General features: G+C 31.9%; 1 protein-coding gene across 3 annotated transcripts in view; it reads right to left on the bottom strand.

Moving 5' to 3' along the window:
- agap3 (ArfGAP with GTPase domain, ankyrin repeat and PH domain 3) overlaps nucleotides 1–13,496 on the bottom strand; it is a 133,237-nt gene that overhangs the window by 30,053 nt on the left and 89,688 nt on the right. For all 3 annotated transcript variants that reach the window (XM_017465345.3, XM_017465353.3, XM_017465334.3), the window contains exon 12: nucleotides 9,330–9,494. In XM_017465345.3, the coding sequence (XP_017320834.1) occupies nucleotides 9,330–9,494 (165 nt within the window). The remainder of the gene's footprint in view (nucleotides 1–9,329; nucleotides 9,495–13,496) is intronic.

Genomic DNA, 13,496 nt, shown 5'->3' with positions numbered 1-13,496 from the left:
TGGTGGAAATCCTAACGCACCGAACATTATTTTGATGGTTATGGTGTCTTAAAACACGTTGGTGTATAAATATCTTACATTCAATGGCAAATTTCACTCGTTTCATTGGTGGAAATTTCCAGAATTCCATTAAAAAAAAAAGCCCCACAGCTCTAATTAGTATTGTGCGCGATTAAATAACGTGCCCGATATTTGTGGATTGTGTTCGTTAAGAAAAAAAATAAACCCGTGCTCGTATTATAAAGTTTGAGAACCCGTGATCCCGTCATTGAAATTGGAAAAATCATTGATAGACACGTATTATAACACAGTAATTATCATTAATGTTTACTTTTACTACGTTTTTTTTGCACTTCCTCGCACACTGTTAAATCGAGTCCGGCTGGTGAGGGAAGGAAGAACTTGTTTCATGGACAATTCACAACCTTAAATGTAACTATTAATGGATAAAAAGAGACATGCCATTCTTTCATTAACATTAACAACGTTCTAGCTGGCAATCTGCTGTGGTGTAAGAGGAATAAAACACTCAGGAACATGCTGTTCCATTATAGTCAATATAGAGTTACATATACAGTACAGAGTAACTATAAACGAATAAAAACTACGTGTACAATGTTGTTTTTTTTTTTTTTTTTTAAATGAATAAAAATGGTTAGTGTTGCAATTTGCTGTGGTGTGAGAGAAATAAAACACTTCCTGTTATAGTTAATATAGAATTACAAATACTGTATAGAGTAACTATAAATGGATAAAAACTACATGTCCAACGTTGTTGTTGTTTTTTTTTTCTAAATGAACAATAATGTTTAGTGCTGCAAAATTGCTGTACTAATGCTTATAAACCTTTTTCGCATAAACGTCCACTGAATTCCCGCTTAACGTTTTCGTGAGAGGAATAAAGACTCTGATGGGAATGGTTTAACACACACACACACACACACACACACACACACAGACACACACAGACACACGCAGAGTGCGGCAGAGCTCATTGGGAGGGCAGCGGCCCTGCGAGTAATTCTGCTTTGGGGTGTGGAGCTGATGGGCGCAGGCGGGGGGCCGATGGCGGCTGAAATTGATTGTTCGACAAGCGGAGAGACGGAGAGAGAAGAGAGAAGGGCGAGTGTGTGATGTGTTCAGTCTGCAGCACCACGGGGCCACAGTGTGTGTGCTCGTAAAGAGCGATCTTTAAACTAGCGGTAGAGAGAGAGAGAGAGAGACATGGAGAAAGAGTTAAGAATGTGTGCATGTGTGTGAGAGAGAGAGAGATTAAGAGACATGGAGAAAGAGTTAAGAGTGCGTGCTTGAGAGTGTGAGTGAGTGTGAGAGTGTGTGAGAGAGAGGATGAGAGACGTGAAGAAAGAGTAAAAGAGTAAAGTGTGTGTATGGGCGTCAGAGAGAGAGAGAGAGAGAGAGAGAGCGATGGAGCAGGCACTAATGAGAACGACGAGTGTGCAAACATGCATGGAAATGACTGTTATTCTGTTGATGTGCATTTAAGTGCTTTTTTACTGCCAGCCGACAAAGAGATGGAAATAACCAGTGATGAATGTTGCCCCCGTAAAACATTCATTTTCCCCACACAGGAGGGAAAAAAGGAAGAAGGAAAGGAAAGGACGGGGGAGGTAAAAAAGAGAGAGAGAGAGAGAGAGAGAGAGAGAGAGAGAGCAGCATTGTTACGCCTGGCAAATATATTATTTGACTTCAGTCAAGTGCGCTGACAGGACGGAGGAATGAAGAGAGAGAAAGAGAGAGAGAGAGAGAGAGAGAGACTGTGCTGCAGTGGGAACAAAGCTGTAATTACTGAATTAGGATGATTATGGAAACCCCCCCCATACCCCCCCCCCCCCCAAAAAAAAAAAAAAAAAAAAAAAAGTTCACACATGACCCAAATTCTTCACGATTCTCAATAAAACTCAGTTACGAACCGCCTCAACTACATAACTGAACTACAGGTCATTGTAGTAGCCTCAGAAAATCCACGCTGGTGATTGGCTAGCTCTGTTCGTTAACATATCCTCTTATTTAATGAGATCGGAAACGTCCTGTCAATCTATAGCTACGCCAGCGCAATTATGCCAACGAGCTTAATTACACAGAAAGAAATCATTTACAAGATAAACAAGAAGAACACAGTGAGGTAATGACCGTCGAGATGTAACCATAGCAACAGCTGTGTATTAGTAGTAGTAATACAAATTAAACTGACAACACTAGAAAACAATACTTATTAAACAAATACTAACACTACTACTGCTACTACTACTACTAGTACTAATAATGATAATAAACTATTTAACAAAAAAAATATAAATACATACTAACAAGCGCAAACAAATACAATAACTAGAAAAAGAATTGTAGTAGTAATAATAATAATGGTAAATAAATGCTAACAACAAAAAATAATACTTTAGTTTAAAAATATTGTTTTAATTTCTAATAAAAATTATAATAAATGAATACTGACAATGATCATTAAAAAAAACTAATACTATTACTGCTCCTGATAATAAAAGCTGAAGAAAATAAATTATAAACAAATACTAACATTATTATTATTATTATTATTAGTAGTAGTAGTCATAATAGTAGTAGTAATAGTAATAGTAATGTAGTAATAGTAGTAGTAATAGTAGTAAGAATAATAATGTAGTAATAATAGTAATAATGTAGTAATAGTAATGTAGTAATAGTAATAATAGTAGTAGTAATAGTAGTAATAATAGTAGCAATAGTGTAGTACTAGTAGCAGCAGTAGTAATAGTAATGAAGTAATAGTAGTAGTAGTAATAGTAATGCAGTAATAATAGTAGTAGTAATAATGTAGTAATAGCAGTAGTAATATAGTAATAGTAGTAATGTAGTAATATAGTAATAGTAGTAATGTAGTAATAGTAGTTGTAGTAATAGTAGTAATAATAGTAGTAGTAGTAGTAATGTAGTAATAGTAGTAATATAGTAGTAGTAGTAATATAGTAATCGTAGTAATAATAATTGTAGTAATAATAGTAGTAGTAGTAACGTAGTAACAGTAGTAATGTAGTAATAGTAGCAGTAATATAGTAATAGTAGTAATAGTGGTAAAGTAGTACTAATAGTAGTAATGTAGTAATAGTAGTAATAATAGTAGTAGTAGTAATGTAGTAATAGTAGTAGTAATATAGTAATAGTAGTAGTAGTAGTAGTAATATAGCAGTAGTAGTAATATAGTAATCGTAGTAATAGTAGTTGTAGTAATAGTAGTAGTAGTAATGTAGTAACAGTAGTAATAGCAGTAATAGTAGTAGTAATATAGTAATAGTAGTAATGTAGTAATAGTAGTAATAATAGTAGTAGTAGTAGTAGTAATGTAGTAGTAGTAATGTAGTAATAGTAGTAATAGTAGTAGTAGTAATGTAGTAACAGTAGTAATAGCAGTAATAGTAGTAGTAATATAGTAGTAGTAGTAATGTAGTAATAGTAGTAATAATAGTAGTAGTAATGTAGTAATGTAGTAATAGTAGTAGTAGTAGTAATGTAGTAATAGTAGTAATAATAGTTGTAGTAATGTAGTAATAGTAGTAATGTAGTAACAGTAGTAATAGCAGTAATAGTAGTAGTAATATAGTAATAGTAGTAATGTAGTAATAGTAGTAATAGTAGTTGTAGTAATAGTAGTAATAGTAGTAGTAGTAGTAGTAGTAATAGTAGTAACGTAGTAATAATAATAGTAATGTAGTAATAATAGTAGTAGTAGTAATAATAGTAGTAGTAGTAATGTAGTAGTAGTAGTAATGTAGTAATAGTAATAGTAATATAGTAATAGTAGTAATGTAGTAATAGTAGTAGTAGTAATATAGTAATAGTAGTAGTGTAGTAATAGTAGTTGTAGTAATAGTAGTAATAGTAGTAGTAGTAATGTAGTAATAGTAGTAATAGTAGTAATAGTAGTAATGTAGTAATAATAGTAGTAGTAGTAATGTAGTGATAGTAGTAATAGTAGTAATGTAGTAATAGTAGTAATAATAGTAGTAGTAGTAATAGTAATGTAGTAATAATAGTAGTAGTAGTAGTAGTAATGTAGTAATAGTAGTAATAATAGTAATGTAGTAATAATAGTAGTAGTAGTAATAGTAATGTAGTAATAATAGTAGTAGTAGTAATAATAGTAGTAGTAATGTAGTAATAATAGTAGTAGTAATAATAATAGTAGTAGTAATGTAGTAATAATAGTAGTAGTAGTAATAATAGTAGTAGTAGTAATGTAGTAATAATAGTAGTAGTAGTAATAATAGTAGTAGTAATGTAGTAATAATAGTAGTAGTAGTAATAATAGTAGTAGTAGTAATAATAGTAGTAGTAGTAATAATAGTAGTAGTAGTAATAATAGTAATGTAGTAATAGTAATGTAGTAATAATAGTAGTAGTATTAATGTAGTAATAATAGTAGTAGTAGTAATAATAGTAGTAGTAGTAATGTAGTAATAATAGTAGTAATGTAATAATAGTAGTAGTAGTAATGTAGTAATAGTAGTAGTAGTAGTAATGTAGTAATAATAGTAATGTAGTAATAATAGTAGTAGTAGTAATGTAGTAATAATAGTAGTAGTAGTAATAATAGTAGTAGTAGTAATGTAGTAATAATAGTAGTAGTAGTAATGTAGTAATAGTAGTAGTAGTAGTAATGTAGTAATAATAGTAATGTAGTAATAATAGTAGTAGTAGTAATGTAGTAATAATAGTAGTAGTAGTAATAATAGTAGTAGTAGTAATGTAGTAATAATAGTAGTAGTAGTAATGTAGTAATAGTAGTAATGTAGTAATAATAGTAGTAGTAGTAATGTAGTAATAATAGTAATAGTAGTAGTAGTAATGTAGTAATAATAGTAGTAGTAGTAATGTAGTAATAGTAGTAGTAGTAGTAGTAGTAATGTAGTAATAATAGTAATGTAGTAATAATAGTAGTAGTAGTAATGTAGTAATAATAGTAGTAGTAGTAATGTAGTAATAGTAGTAGTAGTAGTAGTAATAATAGTAGTAGTAGTAATGTAGTAATAATAGTATTAATAATAGTAATGTAGTAATAATAGTAGTAGTAGTAATGTAGTAATAATAGTAGTAGTAGGAATGTAGTAATAATAGTAGTAGTAGTAATGTAGTAATAATAGTAGTAATAATAGTAATGTAGTAATAATAGTAGTAGTAGTAATGTAGTAATAATAGTAGTAGTAGTAATAATAGTAGTAGTAGTAATGTAGTAATAATAGTAATGTAGTAATAATAGTAGTAGTAGTAATGTAGTAATAATAGTAGTAGTAGTAATAATAGTAGTAGTAGTAATGTAGTAATAATAGTAGTAGTAGTAATGTAGTAATAATAGTAGTAGTAGTAATGTAGTAATAATAGTAGTAGTAGTAATAATAGTAGTAGTAGTAATGTAGTAATAATAGTAATGTAGTAATAATAGTAGTAGTAGTAATGTAGTAATAATAGTAATAGTAGTAGTAGTAATGTAGTAATAATAGTAGTAGTAGTAATGTAGTAATAGTAGTAGTAGTAGTAGTAGTAATGTAGTAATAATAGTAATGTAGTAATAATAGTAGTAGTAGTAATGTAGTAATAATAGTAGTAGTAGTAATGTAGTAATAGTAGTAGTAGTAATGTAGTAATAATAGTATTAATAATAGTAATGTAGTAATAATAGTAGTAGTAGTAATGTAGTAATAATAGTAGTAGTAGGAATGTAGTAATAATAGTAGTAATAATAGTAATGTAGTAATAATAGTAGTAATAATAGTAATGTAGTAATAATAGTAGTAGTAGTAATGTAGTAATAATAGTAGTAATAATAGTAATGTAGTAATAATAGTAGTAGTAGTAATGTAGTAATAATAGTAGTAATAATAGTAATGTAGTAATAATAGTAGTAGTAGTAATGTAGTAATAATAGTAGTAGTAGTAATAATAGTAGTAGTAGTAATGTAGTAATAATAGTAGTAGTAGTAATGTAGTAATAGTAGTAGTAGTAGTAATGTAGTAATAATAGTAATGTAGTAATAATAGTAGTAGTAGTAATGTAGTAATAATAGTAGTAGTAGTAATAATAGTAGTAGTAGTAATGTAGTAATAATAGTAGTAGTAGTAATGTAGTAATAATAGTAGTAGTAGTAATAATAGTAGTAGTAATGTAGTAATAATAGTAGTAGTAATAATAATAGTAGTAGTAATGTAGTAATAATAGTAGTAGTAGTAATAATAGTAGTAGTAGTAATGTAGTAATAATAGTAGTAGTAGTAATAATAGTAGTAGTAGTAATAATAGTAGTAGTAGTAATAATAGTAATGTAGTAATAGTAATGTAGTAATAATAGTAGTAGTATTAATGTAGTAATAATAGTAGTAGTAGTAATAATAGTAGTAGTAGTAATGTAGTAATAATAGTAGTAATGTAATAATAGTAGTAGTAGTAATAATAGTAGTAGTAGTAGTAGTAATAATAGTAGTAGTAGTAATGTAGTAATAATAGTAGTAGTAGTAATGTAGTAATAGTAGTAGTAGTAGTAATGTAGTAATAATAGTAATGTAGTAATAATAGTAGTAGTAGTAATGTAGTAATAATAGTAGTAGTAGTAATAATAGTAGTAGTAGTAATGTAGTAATAATAGTAGTAGTAGTAATGTAGTAATAGTAGTAATGTAGTAATAATAGTAGTAGTAGTAATGTAGTAATAATAGTAATAGTAGTAGTAGTAATGTAGTAATAATAGTAGTAGTAGTAATGTAGTAATAGTAGTAGTAGTAGTAATGTAGTAATAATAGTAATGTAGTAATAATAGTAGTAGTAGTAATGTAGTAATAATAGTAGTAGTAGTAATGTAGTAATAGTAGTAGTAGTAGTAGTAATAATAGTAGTAGTAGTAATGTAGTAATAATAGTATTAATAATAGTAATGTAGTAATAATAGTAGTAGTAGTAATGTAGTAATAATAGTAGTAGTAGGAATGTAGTAATAATAGTAGTAATAATAGTAATGTAGTAATAATAGTAGTAATAATAGTAATGTAGTAATAATAGTAGTAGTAGTAATGTAGTAATAATAGTAGTAATAATAGTAATGTAGTAATAATAGTAGTAGTAGTAATGTAGTAATAATAGTAGTAATAATAGTAATGTAGTAATAATAGTAGTAGTAGTAATGTAGTAATAATAGTAGTAGTAGTAATAATAGTAGTAGTAGTAATGTAGTAATAATAGTAGTAGTAGTAATGTAGTAATAGTAGTAGTAGTAGTAATGTAGTAATAATAGTAATGTAGTAATAATAGTAGTAGTAGTAATGTAGTAATAATAGTAGTAGTAGTAATAATAGTAGTAGTAGTAATGTAGTAATAATAGTAGTAGTAGTAATGTAGTAATAGTAGTAATGTAGTAATAATAGTAGTAGTAGTAATGTAGTAATAATAGTAGTAGTAGTAATGTAGTAATAATAGTAGTAGTAGTAATAATAGTAGTAGTAGTAATGTAGTAATAATAGTAGTAGTAGTAATGTAGTAATAGTAGTAGTAGTAGTAGTAATGTAGTAATAATAGTAATGTAGTAATAATAGTAGTAGTAGTAATGTAGTAATAATAGTAGTAGTAGTAATGTAGTAATAGTAGTAGTAGTAGTAATAGTAGTAGTAGTAATGTAGTAATAATAGTAGTAATAATAGTAATGTAGTAATAATAGTAGTAGTAGTAATGTAGTAATAATAGTAGTAGTAGGAATGTAGTAATAATAGTAGTAATAATAGTAATGTAGTAATAATAGTAGTAGTAGTAATGTAGTAATAATAGTAGTAATAATGGTAATGTAGTAATAATAGTAGTAGTAGTAATGTAGTAATAATAGTAGTAGTAGTAATGTAGTAATAGTAGTAGTAGTAGTAGTAGTAATGTAGTAATAATAGTAATGTAGTAATGTAGTAATAATAGTAGTAGTAGTAATGTAGTAATAGTAGTAGTAGTAGTAGTAGTAATGTAGTAATAATAGTAGTAGTAGTAATAATAGTAGTAGTAGTAATGTAGTAATAGTAGTAGTAGTAGTAGTAGTAATGTAGTAATGTAGTAATAATAGTAGTAGTAGTAATGTAGTAGTAGTAGTAATGTAGTAATAGTAGTAGTAGTAGGAATGTAGTAATAATAGTAGTAATAATAGTAATGTAGTAATAATAGTAGTAGTAGTAATGTAGTAATAATAGTAGTAGTAGGAATGTAGTAATAATAGTAGTAGTAGTAATAATAGTAGTAGTAGTAATGTAGTAATAGTAGTAGTAGTAGTAGTAGTAATGTAGTAATAATAGTAATGTAGTAATGTAGTAATAATAGTAGTAGTAGTAATGTAGTAATAGTAGTAGTAGTAGTAGTAGTAATGTAGTAATAATAGTAGTAGTAGTAATAATAGTAGTAGTAGTAATGTAGTAATAATAGTAGTAGTAGTAATAATAGTAGTAGTAGTAATGTAGTAATAGTAGTAGTAGTAGTAGTAGTAATGTAGTAATAATAGTAGTAGTAGTAATGTAGTAATAGTAGTAGTAGTAGTAGTAGTAATGTAGTAATAATAGTAATGTAGTAATAATAGTAGTAGTAGTAATGTAGTAGTAGTAGTAATGTAGTAATAGTAGTAGTAGTAGGAATGTAGTAATAATAGTAGTAATAATAGTAATGTAGTAATAATAGTAGTAGTAGGAATGTAGTAATAATAGTAGTAATAATAGTAATGTAGTAATAATAGTAGTAGTAGTAATGTAGTAATAATAGTAGTAGTAGTAATAATAGTAATGTAGTAATAATAGTAGTAGTAGTAATGTAGTAATAGTAGTAGTAGTAGTAGTAGTAATGTAGTAATAATAGTAATGTAGTAATAATAGTAGTAGTAGTAATGTAGTAATAGTAGTAGTAGTATTTCTGCCATAGCATTCATTAATCATGACAAAAAAACCCCGTAAATAATGGTTTAGGTGTTATTACTGTTAAGGAAAGGATGAAGAAAAATGAAAGAGAAAAAAAAGAAGAAAAGAAGTGTAACACGCACGTGGCCGTTTACGTAAAATGAATTGAGCCTGTAAACTTTAATCATCAGAACAGACTTCATTCTTCATTCATAATCAATTTCTAAATAAAAGTTATTGGCCTTGTGTTTTAGGAAGCAGTGGACATCATGGCTCACTTAAAAAAGCATTTAGATAAAGTGTAGGTGTTAATTATTCAGTAATGAGTGTGTGTGTGTGTGTGTGTGTGTGTGTGTGTGTGTGTGTGTGTGTGTGAGAAAGAGAGAGAGAGAGAAAGAGAGAGAGAGACTGAGACACACCTGAGGTACTGCTCGTGTTAACTGCTTCATTCCACTGCTCAGCACTAGACACAGAGAAAGAGCGTTGATGCATTCCCTCTTTAGCCCCGCCCACAGAGACCACACCCAGTCCTGAGGCCACGCCTCCAGACTGCAGAGAGGTACTGCTGTTGGAGTGAGAAGCGCCTGAGAGAGAGAGAGAATAATAAAATGTTACTAATTTACTGCATTTCATTTCATATAAAAAACGATACACAGACAGCTCCATAATTATTGGCACCCCTGGTAAATATAGGTTAAAAAAAGGTGATGATAAACTGTCTGTGGTTAATTAGTTTTATCTCGCACTGAAAATGTGTTTTGTTACATTTTTATTTTGGTCACATTTCTGAAGGACGTATTTGGGGACCATGATCGAGGGGCATTTTTGGAAGTGTTTTTTTGGGGGGTATATTTAGGGAGGGTTTTTGGGTGGCATTTTTGGTCTGGTTTTTGGGGGCTGTGGGCATTTATTAGGGTATTTTCACCCCAATAAATCATTTTAAGGGGTATTTTTAGGTGGCAGTGGGGTGGGGGGGGGTTTGGGAGCATGTACTGTGGTTGTTTTTTGTGATCATTCTGGAGGAATGTTTTTTGGAGGGGGTATCTGGGCATTTACTAGGTTGTCTTTTGGAGGCATTTATTGTTGGGGGGGGGTAATTTTGGGGGGTGATTTTTGGTGGCAGCTATAAGGTTTTGTTTTGGGTGACTTTCGAATGGGTGACATTGCTGGGGGGGGGTGAGATTTCAGGGGCATTTTGTTGGTAGGCTTTTTTGGCTGACTATTATTTAGGGGCATTTTTTTTTGAGGATATGTGGGCATTTATTAGAGATCTTGTTTGCAGAGTGTCATCCATTTATTTATGGGGGCATTTTATAGGGTGATTTTTGGCACTTGTATGTTTTTTTTGGGAGTGCTATGGTGGGTGGGGGGGTGGTTGGAAGTTGTTAGGGGCATTTTTGGGAGCCTTTTTGCAGGTGTTTTGGGGGCAATTTTTGGTGGGTGCTTTTTGGAGCATTTTGCTGGCATTTTTCTGGGTGCTTTTCATGGGGTCGTTATTTGGGGGGTTATTTCTGACCCTATCTGCCTGAACTGTGCGCTGTTAAATATACATCAGTAATAAACAAGCTCGCTGTAGTCATCATGCACTGTGATTAATGATTGTACACTTTCCTCCCCTACAGATGCGCTACACGTCCTCTCCATTTGTCTCTCGGCTGCTCGTTCTCTGTGATGGGGTCTGCCACTTCTCCATGTTCATCTCTCTGCACTACATGAGCAGTCGCCTCCTCCTCCGCTCTCTCCCTCCCTCCCGCTCTCATTCCCCCTCTCGGTTTCTGCCACTAATTAGCCCTTAATTAACAAGATACACTCGGAACAGTAATTAGCTCTCCCCCCCACTCGCTGCCAGCCACATCCATCTACCCCAGCGGCATTCCTGCCTGCCTCCAATCAGAGGCGCCCGTCATTAGCGTCGAGGCCGGGGCGGGCACCGCATGGTGTCCTCTCCCTCCGCCCCTGCTGCTCCCAAAAAACACACGTTGGCCCTCTCAAACATTTCAGCAACACTTTAATGATTTTCCCTTTGGTTCGAGTCAAAATGACCCGTTTATAATTGTTATTCACTACACAAGACTTCCCAAAAAAAAATGCTATTTGTGTTAAGGTTATTGGGGGTGTGGGGGTGGGGGGTTGTGACTAAAACACATGCTGAGTCAAATATGTTAGAAAGAATCGTTTCATGATTTGGTTCGGTTCAAAATGAGGCATTGAGGCTGCGAGTACAAATCATTAGAGGACATTATTATTGAAATGCAAACTTTTTGGGGGTGTTTTCTAGGTGGTGTTTTGAGGGTCATTTTGAGGAGCATTTTTTTGTGTAGACTAATGTTCATGGGCATTTTTAGAGGTGTCTTTTAGATTGTGTAGTTGGAGGCATTTTAGGGGCAATTTTGTGGAGCTTTTTTTTGGGACTCAATATTAAGGGTATCTTTGGGGTTGTTTTTAGGTGGCATTTTTTTTGGGGGGGGGGGGGTTTGGAGCAATTTTAAGGGTATTTTTGAAAGTTGTGTGTATGTGTGTGTGGGGGGGGGGGTTGGGGGGCATTTTTAGAAAGTATTTTAGGAAGTATTTTTTGGGGAGCCATTTGTAGGAGTACTTTGGGGCTTTTTCCCTGGAAGTCATTCTTTGGAGACATTTTTGGAGGAGAATTCTTTGGTGCAATTCTGGTGGCATTTTTTGGGGCCCATTTTAGAGGCATTTCTGAAGGGGGGGGGGGGGGGGGGGTTGATGTTTTTGGGAATCCATTTGGTTTTTTTTTGGACTTTTATGGGGGCATACTACATTTGTAGGTGCCATCTTTTAGGTGATATAAAAATAAAATAAAAATTATATTATGGTAAGGTTCATTTTGACCGGACAATTACAAGGTGGCAAAAACGTTTCTAAAATAAATACATAAATAAATAAACACAAAAGGTCCAAATTTTTTTCTTGGAGCACTGGAAGGATTCCTAAATTCTTGGCAACTTTACAATAAAGTTTTTTAAAGTTTATTACATTGCCACAAATTTTAAAAACAGGACAGGGTGGCCGTTAGCGCCATTAAACGGGTAAATAAACAAAAGAAACAGAAACATAAGAATGAGGAAAGAGACGATCCAAACTTTACAGCAGCCTTCGAACAGTCAGCGAGACTTTTATAATCTCTTGCATCAGCGTTATAATCCAATTAAATTCCCCGAATTCATGTAGTACCTAATTAAACCTTGCTAATCTTCCATTTGTTGACGTTCGAGGCTGATATCCGGAGTTCAAGTGTCAAAATCACAGTGACTAGCTTATTCAAGAATTCGAGAATAACTATGCAGATGGTCCACAAAAATAGTCCTGTAGAACTATTTTTTTAAATAAAAAAAAAGCACGTTGTCGGCCATCTGTCTTGACGCACTTCGCAGTTAACTTCTCTGTTTTGTCTTTTGTTTCCCTTTCTCTGCCGCTCTCTCTTCCTGTTGCCTCCCTCCATCGCTCTAATTTAGCGAGCACGCTCCTCAGCGTGAGACAGGAGCTCTCTGCCGCTCCCTCCCTCCGAGAGACGCCCTTCCCCTACGGGCACGGCAAGATTAATATTCCTGCGCCCAACAAGATAATTACCGACACTAATTAGACATGATTATGCGAATTTGATACACTTATTACTCCCGCTAATGGCTACGACGCATTAGGCTAACAAGAGCCTGTGCTAGCTGAGGTTTGCTTAGCGCTAGCGCCGAGCGAGGAGACGCCTCGGCACAATCAGGAGCAATTCGTTAGTAATTGAAAGAATAGAGGGTATTCTTACGCCCGTCACTTTCGTAGACATGTAATCACATCCTTATTGTTGACAGGAACGTTTTATTACTTCTGTCATAATATTGCCCCTGACTGCTTCTTTGTGCATCTCTCGCCACGTGTTTAAGTCAGAAGGGATGGAATTAAATAAAGATGCGCAGCGATTATCACTCGGATAGATGCCTCTGCTGCTGGATTCCGCTGGTAATTACTACGTATTGTTTTTATTCCGAGTTCTGCTCCAAGGAAACGGATTCAGAGAAGGCTAGACACATGCTAACATGCTAGCGAACGTCATCTCTGAGAAACCTTCCACCGTCCGAAACCGAAGGCCGAAAAAACGAAAGAAAACCGTCCCAAAGATTTGCGCCGAGGAACGAAATTTGAAAGACGGACCCGAGCCTAAAATCTTGGAAATGGTTTCATTTCCAAACAAACAAACAAAAAGCAACCACTCTTGAACGTCAAACTTAAATGTATAACTTAGTCTAAAACAATTACAAACAAATATTTTGAATGTATGAATTTAAAAAAAAAAAACAAAAAAAAAAATAAACCTTGATAAAATTGTATTAAAAAGAAGAAGAAAAAACACAACACAATATTCGTTCAAAACAAAACAAACCAAACAAAAAAAATCGAATATTTTAAGTCTCAAAACAAAGAAAAAACACCACCACCAACGAAAAACAACCTTGAAAAAACCTTTAAATTCTCATTAAAAAACTAAATAAACTTTGAATAATAGGAATAAAATGAAAATTTTGTATATTTATTAAAAGCTTGAATAATAAGCTCAGACTTGCTTAAAAAAAAAA

This window comes from Ictalurus punctatus, chromosome 1 (genome assembly GCF_001660625.3).
Source record: "Ictalurus punctatus breed USDA103 chromosome 1, Coco_2.0, whole genome shotgun sequence".
NCBI classification, from domain to species: Eukaryota; Metazoa; Chordata; class Actinopteri; order Siluriformes; family Ictaluridae; genus Ictalurus; species Ictalurus punctatus.
This window is presented reverse-complemented; position numbering and strand designations above follow the sequence as displayed.